Genomic DNA, 22289 nt, shown 5'->3' with positions numbered 1-22289 from the left:
TATACATATATATTTGATTTTTATTTTTCGAAATGTATACTTTGACAATGTAAGTAATAATGAACTTGCCATGTCAATAAAGTCAATTGAATTGAATTGAATTGAGAGAGAGAGAGAGAGAGAGAGAGAGAGAGAGAGAGAGAGAGAGAGAGAGAGAGAGAGAGAGAGAGAGAGACTTTTGACTTTTTGTCTTTCTTTATTGAAACATTCTCATTTCATTTAACACTCACCCCCCCCTAAAAATAAAAAAACAAAAATATATCCTGTACTGCATACATGTACCATACTCACCTTTCCATCTACCACATGATACAAACCAACATCACCATACACAAAAACAATACCCTCTCCTACAACCGTATATCCAAAACATCTTCCCCAGCAATACAGACAGCCCCCCCAACACACCATATCTCCTCAAACATCTCCACACATTTGATCAGTTTATAGAACTCAAACTCAACCCTAAGGCGCGCAGAGACCATCCCATTAAACAATAGTAAAGGGTCTGTTATCCCCCCACCTTTGACCCTGTTTCTCCTTGTTAGCCAAATAGCTAATTTTGCCTGAGCAAACAGAAAATTCAACAAAACACATTTTTCTTTCTCCTTACTCGAATACCTGTATCCCATTATAAACATCCCAACAGCAAAAACCACCCCCAACCTCTCACACAGACATTCCAACAGAGACATTAATGGCATTAACCTGGTGCACACAGAAAACACATGAATCACAGTTTCATTCATTTGACAGAAAGGACACCCCTGCCCAATTCCCGGATCAACACGTGCCAACCAGCTGTTAGTGGCCAGGGCTCCATGAAGAACCCTCCACTGGAGGTCCCCTGACCTCTTTGGTACTGGGGGTTTGTAGAGCGCCCTCCATCTAAAACCCACCATACTCTCCGCCCCACATACCCCCTGCCACTGATGTGCCTTCACTCCTGTTAGACTTCTAATGTTCCTAACCTTAACGCAGAGGTTGTAGAGAGCTTTACCTCCCACCCCCTCAAATTCCCCCAGGCTCGGAGTGTTAAAATCTAACAAGTCCTCCAGACCCCCTTGCCAGTCTCCAGTCTCTGCCGTCACCTGCAGTGGCGGAAACATTGGTGGCCCCTCTCCCTTTGGCCTCTCAAACACCCCCCTTACCTGCTCAGACAGTGCCTCCTGGACCTCCTCCAGGAATCTCTCCAACAGTCTAAGAGACGTTATTCCTGTTTGTTGCGCCAAGACCTCCGGGGTTTTCCACCCCTCCTCTCCCAGCAGTCTCAGGTCACCTAGCCTTCGTAAACCCCCTGCCATCAGTTGCCTCTGCAGGGTGGCAGACTGAACCGATCTCAAAGGGATGGCTGGGTTGTGGAAAATAGGCTCCTCCCACACCCACTGCCCAGGCTCCACACCCCCTTCTCGTATGGGCCTTAGCAGCTGCCAGGCCCTCAGCACCGCAGAGTAAAACTCTGAGATACCTGCTGTACTCAGCCTCTCCAGCTTCATGAGGAACAGCTGCCGGTCCAACCCTAATCCACCAGCTCTCCTCAGCAGTGCGCATGCTGGTTCCCTCCAGCCAACATCGGTATGATACAGCAGTCTCTGTACCGCCTTTAGCCGGAAAGCAGCCATCCTGCTCTCCAGTTCCACCAGGCCCTGTCCTCCTTCGTGGACGGTCATGTACAACACTGCTGCCTTCAGCCAGTGATGTCCCGACCAAAAGAAATCCACCAGCTTGCGTTGCAGGTCTGCAAGCAGACCGGCGGGGGGGTTGAGGACAGCCAGTTTATGCCACAAGGAAGATGCCACCAGGTTGTTAATTATCAGCACCCTCCCTCTATATGACACTTGGGATAGGAGCCACCTCCACCTGGCCAGTCTTGACACCACTGCCTGTGACAGCCCCTCCCAGTTCTTCCTGACCCACCTCTCCGAGCCCAGGTACACCCCCAACACTTTAAGCCCTTCACAACCCCACTGCAAACCCCCTGGAAGCAGAGGAGGAGCCCTATCCCCCCATGCCCCACATAACAGAGCTTTGCTCTTTCCCCAGTTTACCTTAGCTGATGAAGCTCCCTCGTACACCTTCAGACTGGTCTCTAGTTCCTGCATATCTTGCCCATCCCTGACCATCACAGAAACATCATCTGCGTATGCTGAGACTGCTATTCCTGTCACCACACCCATGCCTGTCCAGCACACTCCCTGCAGTCTCCTGCGTAGCAGTCCTAAAAAAGGCTCAATGGCTAGTGTGTATAGCTGCCCAGATAGAGGGCATCCTTGTCTAATGCCCCGTCTCACCCAGACTGGCCTACTGAGCCCCCCTCCCACCTTAACCATACATGACACCCCAGCATACAACAGCTTCACACAGGTCACAAAACTCTTCCCAAACCCAAACACAGACATCACATTAAACAGATACTCATGATCCACTCTATCAAAAGCCTTCTCTTGATCTAAAGAGACCAGTCCAAAGTTCACATTAGAACCTCTCGACAAGTCCAACATGTCCCTAATCAAGAACAAGTTGTCCGTGATTGAGCGTCCCGGTACACAATATGTCTGGTCCTTGTGTATTATAGAGTCCAGATGGGACTTCAGTCTGTTAGAGAGGACCTTGGCAAAAATCTTGTAGTCCGCACAGAGTAATGCCACAGGCCTCCAGTTCTTAAGTTCACACAAGTCCCCTTTTTTGGGCAGGAGAGTCAGAGCCGCCCGACGGCAGCTCATCGGCAACTCTCCTACCCCGATGCATTCACGCAAGACGCAAAAGAAATCCTGTCCAATTATTCCCCAGAATTTTTTGTAAAACTCCACTGGGAGTCCATCGACCCCCGGTGCACGACCGGGGGACATCTGGGTTACGGCCTCTGCCAGTTCATGTGACAACAGAGGAATGTCCATTTCATCCCTCTGTGCCCGAGAGAGCTTAGGGAGTCCTGCGAACAAGACCTGAGCACACATAGGATCACACATTTCTGCCCTATACAATTCAGTATAAAACTCCACAGTCCGCTCCCGCATCTCCCCCACCACAGAGGTCACCCGCCCATCAGACAGCCGTAGACAATGCATACCCTTGGCTTCACTGCTCTGTCTTTCCAAACCAAAGAAGAAGGAGCTGGGAGCATCCATCTCCTTGAGCATGGAGAACCTAGCTCTTACAAGTGCTCCCTTTGCTTTAACCTGGAAAAAACTGCCCAGGTCCCTACGTAATTCGGCTAAATTAGCCTGGAGGCCTACATTGCCTTGCCCCACCATCTCTACCTCCATCTCACTAATACACCGCTCTAGTTCCCCCAATACTCTCCTAGCCTCTGATGATGAGAGAGCTGTGTACTGTTGACAGAAAAGCCGAATCTGCACTTTCCCCACATCCCACCATTGACTCAGAGACTCATACTCCTCTCTTCGCTGCCCCCACCTTTCCCAAAAGGTCTGGAAAACTGAGCAAAAAGTGGCATCTTGTAAGAGCTTTACATTGAACTTCCAATAAGATGCCTGCCGGGGCCCTGGTGAAATAGACAGCCGAGCCATGGTTATGTGATGGTCCGAAAAACCCACTGGGAGAATGGTAGCGCCCAGCAGCCTATTGCTCTGATTCCTAGATATGTAAAAACGATCAAGTCGGGCTGCACTCACCCTAGCCCCAAAAACCTTCACCCATGTATACTGTCTTGTGTTTGGATGTTTAGTTCTCCAAACATCCACTAGGTCAAACTGATTAATGATGTCCCTTAACACTCCCACTGACACTGAATGAGGCTCTTCCCCATTTCTGTCTTTTGTAAAATCCATTGTACAGTTCCAGTCACCTCCGATCACCAGCGTCTCCTCAGGCGCTACTTGTGAGAGTTCCTGTCTAAGACTCCCAAATAGAACCCCTCTTTCTCTCCCTGTGTTAGGCGCATACACATTTATAAAAACAAAACCCATGCTGTTAATTTCTGCTTTAACAACAAGCAACCTACCCTTACACACTTCCTTTGAGGAGCAAATTTTTACTGACAGACCCGGTGCAAAAAGGACTGCCACCCCTGCACTAAGATTTGTCCCATGGCTCAACACACTTGCCCCTTTCCACCAGAGCCCCCAATCAACTTCATTCACCACATCACTATGCGTCTCCTGCAGAAACAACACATGTACTTTTTTTTGTTTTACATATTCACCCAACACACTCCTCTTTCCCGCATCTCTGGCGCCATTTATATTAAGCGAGCCTACCCGAAGAGTCTCCATAAGAAGTGGGAGAAAAGCCAGCAGAGAAATAGACCAATAGCAAAGCTCAAAAAGCCCCAGTGTCAGAAAGAAATTAAACATTTAAACAGTGTCTGAAGGTAAACCTTTACGCACTGTTGTGACCCACTTCCTCAACCTAAACCGTTTCCTGGGTGAGAGGACACCATGCCCCTCATTTCTCATTGCATGTTTTACTGATCTTACAAACTTTCTAGGATCAGGAAAAAAAGCCTCAAGATTAACTTTTTTCCCCTTAGTCTCATTCAGGAACCTTGTCAGTTCTCTCAACGTGTACTTAGACCCCTCTGGTTGACTGGCTGTCAGCTCCGGGCCAATTGAAGAAGAGTCTGAAAAAAATAACTCCTCATCCTCTTCCTCAGACTCACTTTCCTCCTCTTCTCTATCTCCCACCCTGACCACCTGCTCTTTCTCTCTGGTTAGGGCCTCACCCACAGCAACAGGCAACATTTCCATTGTGCCTTTGCCCACACCCTTTTTCCTTTTCCGCTTGACACCCTCCTCCTCCACCCCTAATCTCTTACACTTCCCCACTATACTCTCCTCATCCACTAGAATAACCTGACTAGACCCAGTATCATCTACACCACCCTCCATAGCATGACTAGGCCCAGCATCATCTACACCACCCTCCATAGCATGACTAGGGCCAGCCTCAGCTACCCCACCATCCATAGCCTGACTAGACTCAGCCTCTTCTATACCACCATCCATATCCTGCCTAGACCCAGCACCCTTTACACCACCCTCCATAGCATAACTAGGCCCAGCCTCAGCTACCCCACCATCTCTAGCCTGACTAGACCCGGCCTCTGCTTCCCCACCATCTCTAGCCTGACTAGACCCAGCCTCCACTACCCCACCATCTCTAGCCTGACTAAACTCAGCTACAGCTACCCCACCATCTCTAGCCTGACTAGGCCCAACCTCATCTACACCACCATCTCTAGCCTGACTAGGCCCAGCCTCTGCTGTCTGCATCTCCTTACCCCCTGCACTTTGACCTCGATTTCCCCCACTGGCGCCTGTACCCTCACCTTGTCTACGGCCTTTGTGTGGGCACGCAAAACTCTTGTGCCCCAAATCCCCACATTCAAAACACCGTAGACTATCTGTGCTGGCAAAACCTGCATAGAGCCCCTCCCCATGTCTCACTTTAAAGTGCACATTTAGCTGTTGCTCGTTGTTGTTCAGAAACATAAACACTTGCCTCCGGAACGAAACAACGTGTTTAACGGCATCTGCCTGAAACCCTGCTGACAGTACACGGAAACCGCTAGCAAACTTACCAAAACGACTCAGCTCTTTCCTAATTTGATCATCCGTAATAAACGGAGGCAAATTTGCCACTACAACTCTTGTTGAAGGGGTAGAGAGAGGTGAAATTGACACCAACACATCCCTTACAAATATTCCGCTAGCAATTAGCCTACCAACCAAATTAGCCCTTTTCATGAACACAACCACAGCTTTGTTCATTCTAGAAGCAGAATGTATAAACTCAGCTCCTACCTGTTCACCGACCGCGAGCAGAACCTCCTCCACCTTAACTCCGTTCTCAGGAACACACCTGAATCCATGCTGTATAGACAGCGTCTCCTCCGCGCTAGGCTGAGAAGCCATCGCGCACACCACAACTTCCAAACCCCAGGAAAGTTTCTCTGTCCTCTTCCACCCTAACTTTGAAAAAAAAACTTTGGATACCGCTAAAACAAATATTGCATTAACCCTCCACCATAGAAAATAACATGTAAAGAAAGGAATCAAGAAATTAGTTAGGATAGAGCTTTCCACACCAAACACTCAAACTCCAAAAACACCCAGCATGCACTGCGAGAGAGAGAGAGAGAGAGAGAGAGAGAGAGAGAGAGAGAGAGAGAGAGAGAGAGAGAGAGAGAGAGAGAGAGAGAGAGAGAGAGAGAGAGAGAGAAAGAGAGAGAAAGAGAGAGAGAGAGAGAGAGAGAGAGAGAGAGGATAGGCTACCAGTCCTGTTGGGGGAGGACACAGAGAGCTGTGGGTTGGCAGCGCACTACATTGCTGCCTGCCATATGTTGAGGGACAGTGTCTGACAGACCAATCAACCTGCACATGTACTCTACTGTATGCGTATTGTTATTGTTGAATGTATGGTTATTTTGACCCTTGGTTATTGTTGTTACTGTTGTCCCGTTGACAATTTTGATTCTCATTTTTATATTGTAAATAAGCTTTGGCAATATGTACATTGTTACGTCATGCCAATAAAGCAAATTGAATTGAAAAAAAATTGAGAGAGAGAGAAGAGAGAGAGAGAGAGAGAGAGAGAGAGAGAGAGAGAGAGAGAGAGAGAGAGAGAGAGAGAGAGAGAGAGAGAGCGAGAGAGAGAGAGAGAGAGAGAGAGAGAGAGAGAGAGAGAGAGAGAGAGAGAGAGAGAGAGAGAGAGAGAGATGTGCTGTCTGGTCTGTGTGATCTAGTTAGTTGACCTGTGATTATTATTTAACATGTATGTTCCATTGATCGGCTGGTGTGATGTTTATAGATAAGTAAAAAAATATATAAATAAAAGTAACAAATAATTAAAGAGCAACAGTAAAATAACAATAGCGAGGTAATATACAGGCGGTACCGATACAGAGTCAATGTGCGATGGCTCTGGTAAGTCGAGGTAATTGAGGTAATATGTAAATGTAGGTAGAGTTAACGTGACTATGCATAGATAATAAACAGAGAATTGCAGCAGCGTGAAAGGGGGGGGGGGGCTGGGTAGCCATTTGATTAGCTGTTCAAGAGTCTTATGGCTTGGGAGTAGACGCTGTTGAGAAGCCTCTTGGACCTAGACTTGGTGCTCTGGTACCGCTTGCCGTGCGGTTGCAGAGAGAACAGTCTATGACTTGGGTGGCTGGAGTCTTTGACAATTTTTAGGGTCTTCCTCTGACACCACCTGGTATAGAGGTCCTGGATGGCAGAAAGCATGGCCCCAGTGATGTACTGAGCCGTTCGCACTACCCTCTGGAGGCCGAGCAGTTGCCATAACAGGCAGTGATGCAACCAGTCAGGATGCTCTCGATGGTGCAGCTGTAGAACCTTTTGAGGATCTGAGGACCCATGACAAATCTTTTAAGTCTCTTGAGGGGGAATAGGTTCATGTGTGTGTGCGTGCGTGTTTGTGTGCGTGCGTGCGTGCGTGCGTGCGTGCGTGCGTGCGCGCGCGCGTGTGTGTGTGTGTGTGTGTGTGTGTGTGTGTGTGTGTGTGTGTGTGTGTGTGTGTGTGTGTGTGTGTGTGTGTGTGTGTGTGTGTGTGTGTGTGTGTGTGTGTGTGTGTGTGTGTGTGTGTGTGTGTATGTAGGACTGGAGTAGAGAAATCTGTTGCAGTGCCACACCCATCCCCAGTGCTCATAAATCCTCTAGTACCCATTAAGTATGCTAATGACTGTGTTTGACATCCTGAGACAGACAATACGGACAGGCCAGGCTATTGTTCAGCTGGGGGGTCTCTCTGTGTCTGTCTCTCTGTCTCTCGCTCGCTCTCTCTCGCTCTCTCTCTCTCTCTCTCTCTCTCTCTCTCTCTCTCTCTCTCTCTCTCTCTCTCTCTCTCTCTCTCTCTGTCTCACTCTGTCTCACTGTCTCTCTCTCTCTCTCCTCTCTCTCTCTGTCTCTCTCTCTTTCTCTGTCTAACTGTCTCTCTCAATTCAATTCAAATGGCTTTATTGGCATGGTATGTTTACATTGCCAAGACAGGTGAAATAGATAATAAACAAAAGTGAAATAAACAATCAAAAGTGAACAGTAAACATTACATTCATTAGTTTAAATGGAATAGACACGTTTCAAATGTCATATTATGGCTATGTACAGTGTTATAATGATGTGCAAATAGTTAGTACAAAAGGGAAAATAAATTAACATAAATATGGGTTGTATTTACAATTGTGTTTGTTCTTCACTGGTTGACCTTTTCTTGTGGCAACAGGTCACAAATCTTGCTGCTGTGATGGCACACTGGTATTTCACCCAGTAGATATGGGAGTTTATCAAAATTGGGTTTGTAATCTGAGGGAAATATGTGTCTCTAATATGGTCATACATTTGGCAGAAGGTTAGGAAGTGCAGCTCAGCTCACCTCATTTTGTGGGCAGCTTGCACATAGCCTGTCTTCTCTTGAGAGCCAGGTTTGCCTATGGCGGCCTTTCTCAAGAGCAAGGCTATGCTCACTGAGTCTGTACATAGTCAAAGCTTTCCTTTACATTTGGGTCAGTCAGAGTGGTCATGTATTCTGCCACTGTGTACTCTCTGTTTAGGGCCAAATAGCATTCTAGTTTGCTCAGTTTTTTTATAAATTCTTTCCAATGTGTCAAGTAATTATCTTTTCGTTTTCTCATGATTTGGTTGGGTCTAATTGTGTTTCTGTCCTGGGGCTCTGTAGGGTCTGTTTGTGTTTGTGAACAGAGCCCCAGGACCAGCTTGCTTAGGGGACACTTCTCCAGGTTCATCTCTCTGTAGGGGATGGCTTTGTTATGGAATCACTTCCTTCTAGGTGGTTGTAGAATTTATCTGCTCTTTTCTGGATTTTGTTAATTAGTGGGTATCGGCTTAATTCTGCTCTGCATGTATTATTTGGTATTATACATTGTACACGGAGGATGTTTTTGCAGAATTCTGCATGCAGTCTCAATATGGTGTTTGTGGAAGTTACCTGTGGTGCAGATGTTTAGGCGAGGTAGGAGATTAACCTCTCTCTAGTAGTATGTAATGATGTAATGATATGTGGTCATGCAGTATGTGTGAAGATTAACCTCTCTCTCCTATCTACCCCCCCCCCCCCCCCCCCCCCCCCCCTCTTCTCCCTCCCTTTCTCCCCCTTTAGACTCTATGCACGTAGAGGACGTGGAGGCGGTGCAGAAGCTCCAGGATGTGCTCCATGAGGCCCTGCAGGACTACGAGGCAGGCCAGCACCCGGAGGACCCTCGTCGGGCAGGCAAGCTGCTGATGACCCTGCCCCTGCTCCGTCAGACCTCCACCAAGGCTGTGCAGCACTTCTACAGCATCAAGCAGGATGGCAAGGTCCCCATGCACAAACTCTTCCTGGAACTGCTGGAGGCCAAGGTCTGATTGGCCAACCACGTCCACCACCTCCGAAATGTCAGTCAGTCACACACAGGCTCCTCCCATTGACCCCCCAAAACCCCACATGACATCTGAACTTCCCAAACTCGCCGCCCACTGAGAAAGATGGGTGGGAGTAACCTCTGAACTTTAATCCCTGACCTCCGTGCATTAGGGGAGACACTGACACTGAGACGAGACCTCTGCTGGAGGGTCGTCTGTGTACAAACTATAGCCAAGTCATAAACCAGCTACCATAACAATGGCACTGTAAACTATTGACTATCGACCTCGTGTCACTTATACATATAAGAATGATGAGCAATGTGATTATTGACTATTGACTGATGAAAATATTGAAAGGAGGAATTTAAAAAAGAAAATAGAGAGAGAGAGAGACACTGCTCTGGTTGTCTTAGCAGCAGATAGACTGTAAAGCTTCTTCATCTCAGTTTCCCAACCCAGTTTATACAGGACATGCTCTGCAGAAGAAAAAAGAACATTAACAAATACTTTTTGTTGATGATTTTCATGAAGAAACGGATAACGGAAAAGATAAGAGAAGACAAGAGGAGACTTGCCCTGCCAAAGGATGGAGATCCATTCAGTTGATGTCCAGCAAACTTAACCATCAGCCCCCAACACCTCATCTGATAGTCTGAGGAACAGTCTGGCCTGCTTAACTACAGTGTTAGAACACACACAAAGTTCCCACATGCCAGCCGATAAGATCGTTGTCATCACCCCCAGCCTTCCCTTTGGGTTTGTCATTTTAATCCCTTACAGCTATTAGACTTCCTCTTTACCCTTTCTGTTGTCTTCCAAAGGGTTTTTACAGACAAGAAGTAGTGGCTTGATTATTGTTGTTACCTTTTCAGGGAGAGGGTGAAGCTTTAGTCACTCATGCAATATGAATGAGAGGTACAGGAGGGCTGAAGGGACATATTTATGCTTGTTGCAACTTTTTTGGTCTTATTTTTATTGAAATAAATAAGGGTGTAAGTATATGATTCGGTCATCATATATGGTCTATGATTATTTTATTTTGTTTATATTGTGTTAATAAGAAATCAATCAATATATGTTTATTTCTATCAGCTTTACCACTTTCAGTAATTATATATGAATATATATATAAATATATATATGGATTGAATTTTATCTTCTCCAAGCAATAGTCATTTAAAAGGAGGGTGCATATTAACATGTATGCAATTAAAGTTTGTGCCAGTCTTTGTTGGGAAATGTTAACATTTCTACCAGGTGTAGCTTCTCTCTGTGTGCTTGCCATAGGCTATTAGATGACATAGTCCTAGAATCAAGCTTACCCAAGGCTAGGGAAGCACCATGACTGTGCAGGCAAGCAGGTAACTCATGCATTAGACTCTGAAGACCACCATTGTACCAAGAACAGTAATCTATAACCAAGATATAATACTAAACTAGCATTTAGGAAAGCTATTATCAGCAACGGGGTCATAGGAAGGAATGAGGTTGGGATTTGGTATCGGGTTTTTGTACGCAGATTAAGAACACGAATATCCGAAATCTAGATTATGACGTAATCTAATATAAAATGGCAACTGGTTCCAGTTGAGAACCTAAACGATAAATCAAGTAACCTACGTCACTCTCTATAACAAATATGTCAGTATTATTAGTAAGGGGTATTTTCTGAACCTTCTTAACCATTGTATATTGTAAATTAACAGATTATAATTCTAATCTAATACATTTTATTGGAATAAAAATTTAAAAAATAAGAAAAAAATGAAAAATTGTAGTTCAGCCTCTCAGTGTTTCATGTTTGCTGTGCTTTTTCTGAAAACGCTCCCTTTCTTTTCTTTCGTTGCTTTTTTTCTTCCCTTTTGTTTCATTCAACGTCGTCGTTGTGTACTTTCTTGTGGTGGTTCCAGTTCTCGTGGCGTGCGCTTTTTTAGACACAGGGTAGAAGTAGAGAAAATAGTGGAGGTACCGACCCTCAGAAGATAAGGGTCGGCGTGTTCTCACATACCTACCGACTTACCAGGAAACAAGGCTCTTCTATTTGGCTAGTTCTGCTAGATCAACAGATCCAACCACTATATCATCATCATCATAATAATAACCTATACTGGCGTAGAAGAGAATAACAAGTATCTAAAGGAAGAAACAACATATTTCAAAAGGGATCATTTGTGTACCTTTCTTGTAGAATAACATTGTATATCTTAGGTTTAAATAAATACAAATAAAAAAGACATTTGAGTACTTCCGAACAATAGCTGACTTTTTTTGATAACTTGCTGTACTGTACATACTGCTTTCCATTCAGAAACAGCTGCGTTGTAACATTATCTAAACTCTGAGGTTGCGAAGGGAAATAACATTTAAAAAAAAAAAAAAATTGTTTGTTTTGGAGTTAACGTTGTGTGCTTACTAAAAGCAATGAAAAAAAGAAAGACTAAAATATTGTTATTTTCTAGGACTAATGGGGGTGTGTTTCTAATTCATTTTTCTTCTTCCTTGTTCCTATGTGTTAACTACTGTACCATCTATTCATCATTGGCTAAACACACAGAATAGAGCATGATTTGGAGAAAGTATTTAACTGAAAGTACTTTCCTAAATTCAGGCCCCAGTTTAATCAATTGCAGATAAAAGGAAAATGATACTTATGTACTCGCTCTGAATGTTAAAGCTGTATTTTAAGGCCAGGTGTGGTTTCATGTCAACATCTAATGACAATTTTTGCGAGAGCAGATAGCTTGGTGTGTCAGATTGAACATGGTTAACACTTCAGTGGTGTTTGACTTCATTTGCAGTTGTGTATTGCGGCCTGAATTCTCTATACTCACTAATGAGGAAGACAGTAATGTCAAAGTTGTGGGAAACATGTTGGCTCGTCTATCATTTCCATACACAACTCCTGGGAGAGAGCTGTTTTCTCCTTCTCTGTCTGTCTCTGTTTTTAGTTGATGTTTCTGTCAAACTGTTTGTCCATTTTCAAACCAATACTATGTGCTGGCTAATAATAGGAGCTGAAAGAGCACACAACCGTCTCTCAGAGGGGATTTAAGCTGAGCTGAATTTGATGTGTAATAATAGCTGCCAAACCATAATAATAACATACTAATAATAATCACAACCTTGCCATAGAATAAGGTCAAAGGCTTAGTTTTCAACATTGTACCTTTCAGTCTCAAGACATGGTTATGCATATTAGCTACACCATTAAATATTCAATATTCTTAGTAAACATTAAAGTTACCATAACAACACTGCTCTTGTGTAAATTATCGGCACAGATATTGTTGGCCTACTCACGTAGTTCGAGCATCTTAAATCATGCTGAGGTTTTGCTGTGTATCTTTCAACACCTGTTATGGATCATATTGAAGATAGAGAGAGGAGAGTCATTTATCCATAACGAGCCAGGGCGTTTATTCTCCCAACGTCATTTTGTTATTTAAAGCAATATGACTGTGCAACAGACAGACGGACGGACAGACGTTGCACTTTGTGTTTGAATTAGATCAATGCTGTATCTATTGGACTATTTTATCATTAGAAGATACGAAATAAAGAAATGAACATGTACAAACAACTGCTATTTTTTATGAGAAGTGAAGGAGAATAGTGAGTGTTAGTCAAGTAGGTAATTATGCCGAGGTGTACTTATACATACCACGTGTGTGCTTAGGGTATATCCTGGCTGTTTGACATGCACATGTATGACAATATAGAGGGAGGGGGAAAAGGTTAAGAAAGACGGAAAAATAATATATGATAAAAATGATGAAAAAAGATGTGAAAAATCTTTCCGACCAGGAGTTGCTGGGACGCCGTGAGAGACATGTCCGTAGTTGTAGATGTGCTCCACATCAGTTAACGATTACCTGTATATTTTTGTGACGTGTGTATCATACAGTGTGCTCCAACAATATGTCCATTTGTGTAAATGTATTTATTTTACATTGTATATATTGTCCAATGCAAAAAGAGAGACCTATGATTCTGTAACTACGATCAGTTCAGATGTGTTACTCCCATCATGCCATTCAGGATAACGGTAGAGCAATATTAAAACATGCTTCCAGGTTTGACCTTTCTGTAGCTACCGTGTGCTTCTTTACCACACACACACACACACACACACACACACACACACCACGCCACACACACACACACACACACACACACCACGCCACACACACACACACACACACACACACACACACACACACACACACACACACACACACACACACACACACAAATATACTTCTAAACAAGACTTGGTGGACACACACTAACAGTGGGAATTCCTCAGAGTTTTCTTTCAACTCTTTCTGTTGTTGACTTTGTCCTCTCTGTTTCAGTGATGTCCCATACTCCCACGGTAACATTACCTTCAGTTAATATAGTAATGACAAAGGTAGTGGAAGTCAAGGAGACTAGATTGGGAGGGATGGCCACGTGACTCTATGACACATGCAATATCCCTATGTCATCCCAGTTCACGTCAATAGGTGTACATAAGAGTACATGTCAGCCATGCACAATAGAGTCAATAAACCACAGAGCTGAGATGAGAAATTAAAAACTCCACCGTCCGCCAGGAGAGAAAGACAGAGAGGGAAAGACCAGAGAAGAGGAAGACAAAGAAGGCAGGTCTAACACCAAAAACAATCGACCACATCTCCTGCTTCTCTTCGGCTTGGACTATTTCGCTCCCTCTTCCTACTAAAACCCCCGGCGTTCAGCCATGTGCCCTCTGTCCCCAGCTCTGCTCTGTTAATACGTAGCAGCAGTAATGTGGGCATATATTTAATGTTCTGAAGCAGAAGCGTTTAAGCCTTTCAAACGGGGAGCACTGACCTCCAGGCAAATATTTTTCAACAAGATGACATCAGTAGATATTAGCCGAGCAGGGCCCAATGGTGCTGGAGAGATTTTTTATTTTATTTTTTATTATTTGTCGCCAACGCCGCCGCACAAACGTTTTACTGCTTGGCTTCGGAGTTCATTTATTTTATTTTATCTTTATACCATTGATTCATTATTATGATACAATAAAAGCTACTTGAGCATTTCAGCTGCTGAGTGCCGTCGTCGTTAACCTTGTGGAACGCCCCAAGACCTCTTGTGCATCTCTAATGACTGTTTTAACTCCCCCTCTATCTCTCTCATCCTCTTTCTCTCTTTTGATTTCTCTACTCCTATCTCCCTCCTTCTCTCGCTCCACCTCTCTCTCCAACTCTCTCTCCACCTCTCTCTCCACCTCTCTCTCCACCTCTCGCTCCAACTCTCTCTCCAACTCTCTCTCCACCTCTCTCTCCACCTCTCTCTCCATCTCTGTCTCCACCCACCTCTCTCTCTCTCCACCTCTCTCTCCACCTCTCTCCACCTCTCTCTCCATCTTTGTCTCCACCCACCTCTCTTTCTCTCCACCTCTCTCCACCTCTCTCCACCTCTCTCTCTCCACCCATCTCTCTCTCCACCTCTCTCTCCTCTCTCTCCACCTCTCTCTCCATCTCTCTCTCCATCTTTCTCTCCACCTCTCTCTCTCTCCACCCACCTCTCTCTCTCTCCACCTGTCTCCACCTCTCTCTCTCCACCCACCTCTCTCTCCACCTATCTCTCTCCACCCACCTCTCTATCTCCACCTCTCTCTCTCCACCCACCTCTCTCTTTCTCCACCTCTCTCTCTCTCCACCTCTATCTCCATCTCTCTCTCCACCTCTCTATCTCCACCCACCTCTCTCTCTCTCCACCCATCTCTCTCTCTCTCCACCTCTCTCTCCACCTTTCTCTCCATCTCTCTCTCCACCTCTGTCTCGCTCCACGCACCCTCTCTCCTTCCATCTCTCTTTCCCTCTACCCCCCAATGCATTAGAGCTAGGAAGGCCGGCCGAATCTAAGGAACTCTAAAAGGGGCAGGGAGCAGCAGATAATGATAAAGAAAGGAACCATAAAAGCATATTCCTCATATCTCAAATGTAAGACCCCAGGAAGAGTAGCTGCTGCTATTACAACAGCTAATAGGGATCCTAATAAAATTAGAAAACACCACAAACTAATGTTGTGTAACTCAAATGTCACCAGACAAATTTAAAGTATTCTGTTAAACAAATCAAACTATCCCGGAACACCTATAACATAAAATCTCAAAACATAAGGAACTTATACAGGCAGGCTGCTTTGAGTTAACCCTATTCCCTTCAGTTTGTGATTTCACTGTGTGTTGTATCGGTCAGGGTGATTTCACTGTGTGTTGTATCAGTCAGGGTGGTTTCACTGTGTGTTGTATCGGTCAGGGTGGTTTCACTGTGTGTTGTATCGGTCAGGGTGGTTTCACTGTGTGTTGTATCGGTCAGGGTGATTTCACTGTGTGTTGTATCAGTCAGGGTGGTTTCACTGTGTGTTGTATCAGTCAGGGTGGTTTCACTGTGTGTTGTATCGGTCAGGGTGGTTTCACTGTGTGTTGTAACGGTCAGGGTGATTTCACTGTGTGTTGTATCAGTCAGGGTGGTTTCACTGTGTGTTGTATCAGTCAGGGTGGTTTCACTGTGTGTTGTATCGGTCAGGGTGGTTTCACTGTGTGTTGTATCAGTCAGGGTGGTTTCACTGTGTGTTGTATCGGTCAGGGTGGTTTCACTGTGTGTTGTATCGGTCAGGGTGGTTTCACTGTGTGTTGTATCGGTCAGGGTGGTTTCACTGTGTGTTGTATCAGTCAGGGTGATTTCACTGTGTGTTGTATCGGTCAGGGTGATTTCACTGTGTGTTGTATCGGTCAGGGTGATTTCACTGTGTGTTGTATCAGGTCAGGGTGGTTTCACTGTGTGTTGTATCGGTCAGGGTGGTTTCACTGTGTGTTTTATCAGGTCAGGGTGGTTTCACTGTGTGTTGTATCGGTCAGGGTGGTTTCACTGTGTGTTTTATCAGTCAGGGTGATTTCACTGTGTGTTGTATCGGTCAGGGTGGTTTCACTGTGTGTTTTATCAGTCAGGGTGATTTCACTGTGTGTTGTATCAGTCAGGGTGGTTTCACTGTGTGTTGTATCAGTCAGGGTGATTTCACTGTGTGTTGTATCAGTCAGGGTGGTTTCACTGTGTGTTGTATCAGTCAGGGTGATTTCACTGTGTGTTGTATCAGTCAGGGTGGTTTCACTGTGTGTTGTATCGGTCAGGGTGGTTTCACTGTGTGTTGTATCGGTCAGGGTGATTTCACTGTGTGTTGTATCGGTCAGGGTGGTTTCACTGTGTGTTTTATCAGTCAGGGTGATTTCACTGTGTGTTTTATCAGTCAGGGTGATTTCACTGTGTGTTTTATCAGTCAGGGTGATTTCACTGTGTGTTTTATCAGTCAGGGTGATTTCACTGTGTGTTTTATCAGTCAGGGTGATTTCACTGTGTGTTTTATCAGTCAGGGTGATTTCACTGTGTGTTGTATCGGTCAGGGTGGTTTCGCTGTGTGTTTTATCAGGTCAGGGTGGTTTCGCTGTGTGTTGTATCAGTCAGGGTGGTTTCACTGTGTGTTGTATCAGTCAGGGTGGTTTCACTGTGTGTTGTATCGGTCAGGGTGGTTTCGCTGTGTGTTTTATCAGGTCAGGGTGGTTTCGCTGTGTGTTGTATCAGTCAGGGTGGTTTCACTGTGTGTTGTATCGGTCAGGGTGGTTTCACTGTGTGTTGTATCGGTCAGGGTGGTTTCACTGTGTGTTTTATCAGTCAGGGTGGTTTCGCTGTGTGTTGTATCGGTCAGGGTGGTTTCACTGTGTGTTTTATCAGTCAGGGTGAGTTCACTGTGTGTTGTATCGGTCAGGGTGGTTTCGCTGTGCTGGGATATGATTTCACTGTGTGTTTTATCGGTCAGGGTGGTTTCGCTGTGCTGGGATGTGATTTCACTGTCTGTTGTATCGGTCAGGGTGGTTTCGCTGTGCTGGGATGTGATTTCACTGTGTGTTTTATCGGTCAGGGTGGTTTCGCTGTGCTGGGATGTGATTTCACTGTGTGTTTTATCAGTCAGGGTGGTTTCGCTGTGCTGGGATGTGATTTCACTGTGTGTTTTATCGGTCAGGGTGGTTTCGCTGTGCTGGGATGTGATTTCACTGTGTGTTGTATCGGGTCAGGGTGGTTTCGCTGTGCTGGGATGTGATTTCACTGTGTGTTTTATCGGGTCAGGGTGGTTTCGCTGTGCTGGGATGTGATTTCACTGTGTGTTGTATCGGTCAGGGTGGTTTCGCTGTGCTGGGATGTGATTTCACTGTGTGTTTTATCGGTCAGGGTGGTTTCGCTGTGCTGGGATGTGATTTCACTGTGTGTTGTATCGGTCAGGGTGGTTTCGCTGTGCTGGGATGTGATTTCACTGTGTGTTGTATCGGTCAGGGTGGTTTCGCTGTGCTGGGATGTGATTTCACTGTGTGTTGTATCGGGTCAGGGTGGTTTCGCTGTGCTGGGATGTGATTTCACTGTGTGTTTTATCGGGTCAGGGTGGTTTCGCTGTGCTGGGATGTGATTTCACTGTGTGTTGTATCGGGTCCGGTTGGTTTCGCTGTGCTGGGATGTGATTTCACTGTGTGTTGTATCGGGTCAGGGTGGTTTCGCTGTGCTGGGATGTGATTTCACTGTGTGTTTTATCGGTCAGGGTGGTTTCGCTGTGCTGGGATGTGATTTCACTGTGTGTTTTATCGGGTCAGGGTGGTTTCGCTGTGCTGGGATGTGATTTCACTGTGTGTTTTATCGGGTCAGGGTGGTTTCGCTGTGCTAGGATGTGATTTCACTGTGTGTTTTATCGGTCAGGGTGGTTTCGCTGTGCTGGGATGTGATTTCACTGTGTGTTTTATCGGGTCCGGGTGGTTTCGCTGTGCTGGGATGTGATTTCACTGTGTGTTTTATCGGTCAGGGTGGTTTCGCTGTGCTGGGATGTGATTTCACTGTGTGTTTTATCGGGTCAGGGTGGTTTCGCTGTGCTGGGATGTGATTTCACTGTGTGTTGTATCGGTCAGGGTGGTTTCGCTGTGCTGGGATGTGATTTCACTGTGTGTTTTATCGGTCAGGGTGGTTTCGCTGTGCTGGGATGTGATTTCTGGCCCTTGAGTTTGTGACTTCACTGTGTGTTGTATCGGGTCAGGGTGGTTTCGCTGTGCTGGGATGTGATTTCTGGCCCTTCAGTGCCATTGGGATCAGGCTCCTCGGGTGCCATATCTCTTTTGGGTGCTGTCATCTGTGAGGTGCTAATGTGCGCGGCTTCGCACTGATGCCGTTTTGTTACTGAGTGCAGCCATTTTCCCTCTCAGTATCAACGCTAGGCCTCTCCTGAGATTCACAGGCCTGGTCACACACACACACACAGTGGTAATGGGCTTTCACAGCTACCCTTCCCTAGACACACACACACACACACACACACACACACACACACACACACACACACATACATATACACACACACACACACACACACACACACACAGTCCGACCTACAAAAATAACTTTTGGGGACAGTGCATGTGTGTGGATACACAGACTGGTATCAATTGATAAGCGGATACATGTGTGTGAAGTCCTGAATATGTGTGTGTGTGTGTGTGTGTGTGTGTGTGTGTGTGTGTGTGTGTGTGTGTGTGTGTGTGTGTGTGTGTGTGTGTGTGTGTGTGTGTGTGTGTGTGTGTGTGTGTGTGTGTGTGTGTGTGTGTGTGTGTGTGTGTGTGTGTTTGTGGAGCGAGAGAGAGTGCATTTTTGTTGTAAACTTTCAGTAGACATTAGTGTACATTTGTTTAAATAATCAGTATTCCACAATCCATGTTTAGAAACATGTTGCTGCATTCAGAACACTTACTGTCACTATAAGGGCTCCCCACGTTGTCAACTTTAATTAGACATTTGTTTGAAGTCTGTAATAGCTGTTATGTTAAACACTGCTCAAAAAAATAAAGGGAACACTTAAACAACACAATGTAACTCCAAGTCAATCACACTTCTGTGAAATCAAACTGTCCACTTAGGAAGCAACACTGATTGACAATAAATTTCACATGCTGTTGTGCAAATGGAAAGGACAAAAGGTGGAAATTATAGGCAATTAGCAAGACACCCCCAATAAAGGAGTGGTTCTGCAGGTGGTGACCACAGACCACTTCTCAGTTCCTATGCTTCCTGGCTGATGTTTTGGTCACTTTTGAATGCTGGCGGTGCTTTCACTCTAGTGGTAGCATGAGACGGAGTCTACAACCCACACAAGTGGCTCAGGTAGTGCAGCTCATCCAGGATGACACATCAATGCGAGCTGTGGCAAGAAGGTTTGCTGTGTCTGTCAGCGTAGTGTCCAGAGCATGGAGGCGCTACCAGGAGACAGGCCAGTATATCAGGAGACGTGGAGGAGGCCGTAGGAGGGCAACAACCCAGCAGCAGGACCGCTACCTTCGCCTTTGTGCAAGGAGGAGCACTGCCAGAGCCCTGCAAAATGACCTCCAGCAGGCCACAAATGTGCATGTGTCAGCATATGGTCTCACAAGGGGTCTGAGGATCTCATCTCGGTACCTAATGGCAGTCAGGCTACCTCTGGCGAGCACATGGAGGGCTGTGTGGCCCCAAAAAGAAATGCCACCCCACACCATGACTGACCGACCGCCAAACTGGTCATGCTGGAGGATGTTGCAGGCAGCAGAACGTTCTCCACGGCGTCTCCAGACTCTGTCACGTCTGTCACATGTGCTCATGTGCTCAGTGTGAACCTGCTTTCATCTGTGAAGAGCACAGGGCGCCAGTGGTGAATTTGCCAATCTTGGTGTTCTCTGGCAAATGCCAAACGTCCTGCACGGTGTTGGGCTGTAAGCACAACCCCCACCTGTGGACGTCGGGCCCTCATACCACCCTCATGGAGTCTGTTTCTGACCATTTGAGCAGACACATGCACATTTGTGGCCTGCTGGAGGTCATTTTGCAGGGCTCTGGCAGTGCTCCTCCTTGCACAAAGGCGGAGGTAGCGGTCCTGCTGCTGGGTTGTTGCCCTCCTACGGCCTCCTCCACGTCTCCTGATATACTGGCCTGTCTCCTGGTAGCGCCTCCATGCTCTGGACACTACGCTGACAGACACAGCAAACCTTCTTGCCACAGCTCGCATTGATGTGTCATCCTGGATGAGCTGCACTACCTGAGCCACTTGTGTGGGTTGTAGACTCCGTCTCATGCTACCACTAGAGTGAAAGCACCGCCAGCATTCAAAAGTGACCAAAACATCAGCCAGGAAGCATAGGAACTGAGAAGTGGTCTGTGGTCACCACCTGCAGAACCACTCCTTTATTGGGGGTGTCTTGCTAATTGCCTATAATTTCCACCTTTTGTCCTTTCCATTTGCACAACAGCATGTGAAATTTATTGTCAATCAGTGTTGCTTCCTAAGTGGACAGTTTGATTTCACAGAAGTGTGATTGACTTGGAGTTACATTGTGTTGTTTAAGTGTTCCCTTTATTTTTTTGAGCAGTGTATATATATTTTTATAAATACTTGTTTTATTGTCACAAACACCAGATAGGTGCAGTGAAATGTGTTGTTTTACAGCAGTACGGCCTAGACATGCGCACACTAGAACTGCAAATTGTGAAATGGGTTGATTCAGAAGTTTTGAATACATTCATTGTGATTGCATGTTATTTATTTTTTTATTTCACCTTTATTTAACCAGGTAGGCTAGTTGAGAACAAGTTCTCATTTACAACTGTGACCTGGCCAAGATAAAGCAAAGCAGTGCGACACAAACAACAACACAGAGTTACACATGGAATAAACAAGCGTACAGTCAATAACACAATAGAAAAAAAGAAGTCTATATACAGTGTGTGCAAATGGCATGAGGAGGTAAGGCAATAAAGCTAGCTGATGTTTAAAGTTGGTGAGGGAAATATACGTCTCCAGCTTTAGCGATTTTTGCAATTCGTTCCAGTCATTGGCAGCAGAGAACTGGAAGGAAAGGTGGCCAAAGGGGGTGCTGGCTTTGGGGATGACCAGTGAGATATACCTGCTGGAACGCGTGCTATGGGTGGGTGTTGTTATCGTGACCAGTGAGCTGAGATAAGGCGGTGCTTTACCTAGCAAAGACGTATAGATGACCTGGAGCCAGTGGGTCTGGCGACGAATATGTAGCGAGGGCCAGCCAACTAGAGCATACATGTCGCAGTGGTGGGTAGTATATGGGGCTTTGGTGATAAAACAGATGGTACTGTGATAGACTGCATCCAGTTTGCTGAGTAGAGTGTTGGAGGCTATTTTGTAAATGACGTCGCTGAAGTCAAGGATCGGTAGGATAGTCAGTTTTACTAGGGTACGTTTGGCAGCATGAGTAAAGGAGGCTTTGTTGCGAAATAGGAAGCCGATTCTAGATTTCATTTTGGGTTGGAGATGTTTAATATGAGCCTGGAAGGAGAGTTTACAGTCTAGCCAGACACCTAGGTATTTGTATTGGAGATGTTTAATATGAGCCTGGAAGGAGAGTTTACAGTCTAGCCAGACACCTAGGTATTTGTATTGGAGATGTTTAATATGAGCCTGGAAGGAGAGTTTACAGTCTAGCCAGACACCTAGGTATTTGTATTGGAGATGTTTAATATGAGCCTGGAAGGAGAGTTTACAGTCTAGCCAGACACCTAGGTATTTGTATTGGAGATGTTTAATAGGAGCCTGGAAGGAGAGTTTACAGTCTAGCCAGACACCTAGGTATTTGTATTGGAGATGTTTAATATGAGCCTGGAAGGAGAGTTTACAGTCTAGCCAGACACCTAGGTATTTGTATTGGAGATGTTTAATATGAGCCTGGAAGGAGAGTTTACAGTCTAGCCAGACACCTAGGTATTTGTATTGGAGATGTTTAATATGAGCCTGGAAGGAGAGTTTACAGTCTAGCCAGACACCTAGGTATTTGTATTGGAGATGTTTAATATGAGTCTGGAAGGAGAGTTTACAGTCTAGCCAGACACC

General features: G+C 45.6%; 1 protein-coding gene across 1 annotated transcript in view; it reads left to right on the top strand.

Annotated features, from left to right (window-relative positions):
• Positions 1–9341, top strand: part of LOC120059785 (estrogen-related receptor gamma) — a 23183-nt gene extending 13842 nt beyond the window's left edge. The window contains exon 3 of the mRNA XM_039008833.1: positions 9097–9341. Within this exon, the coding sequence (XP_038864761.1) occupies positions 9097–9341 (245 nt within the window). The remainder of the gene's footprint in view (positions 1–9096) is intronic.
• The last annotated feature ends 12948 nt before the right edge of the window (positions 9342–22289 follow it).

Source organism: Salvelinus namaycush, chromosome 15 (assembly GCF_016432855.1).
Source record: "Salvelinus namaycush isolate Seneca chromosome 15, SaNama_1.0, whole genome shotgun sequence".
In the NCBI taxonomy this organism is placed as follows: Eukaryota; Metazoa; Chordata; class Actinopteri; order Salmoniformes; family Salmonidae; genus Salvelinus; species Salvelinus namaycush.
The sequence above is the reverse complement of the archived record's forward strand: the minus strand, read 5'-3'. Positions and strand labels throughout refer to the sequence as shown.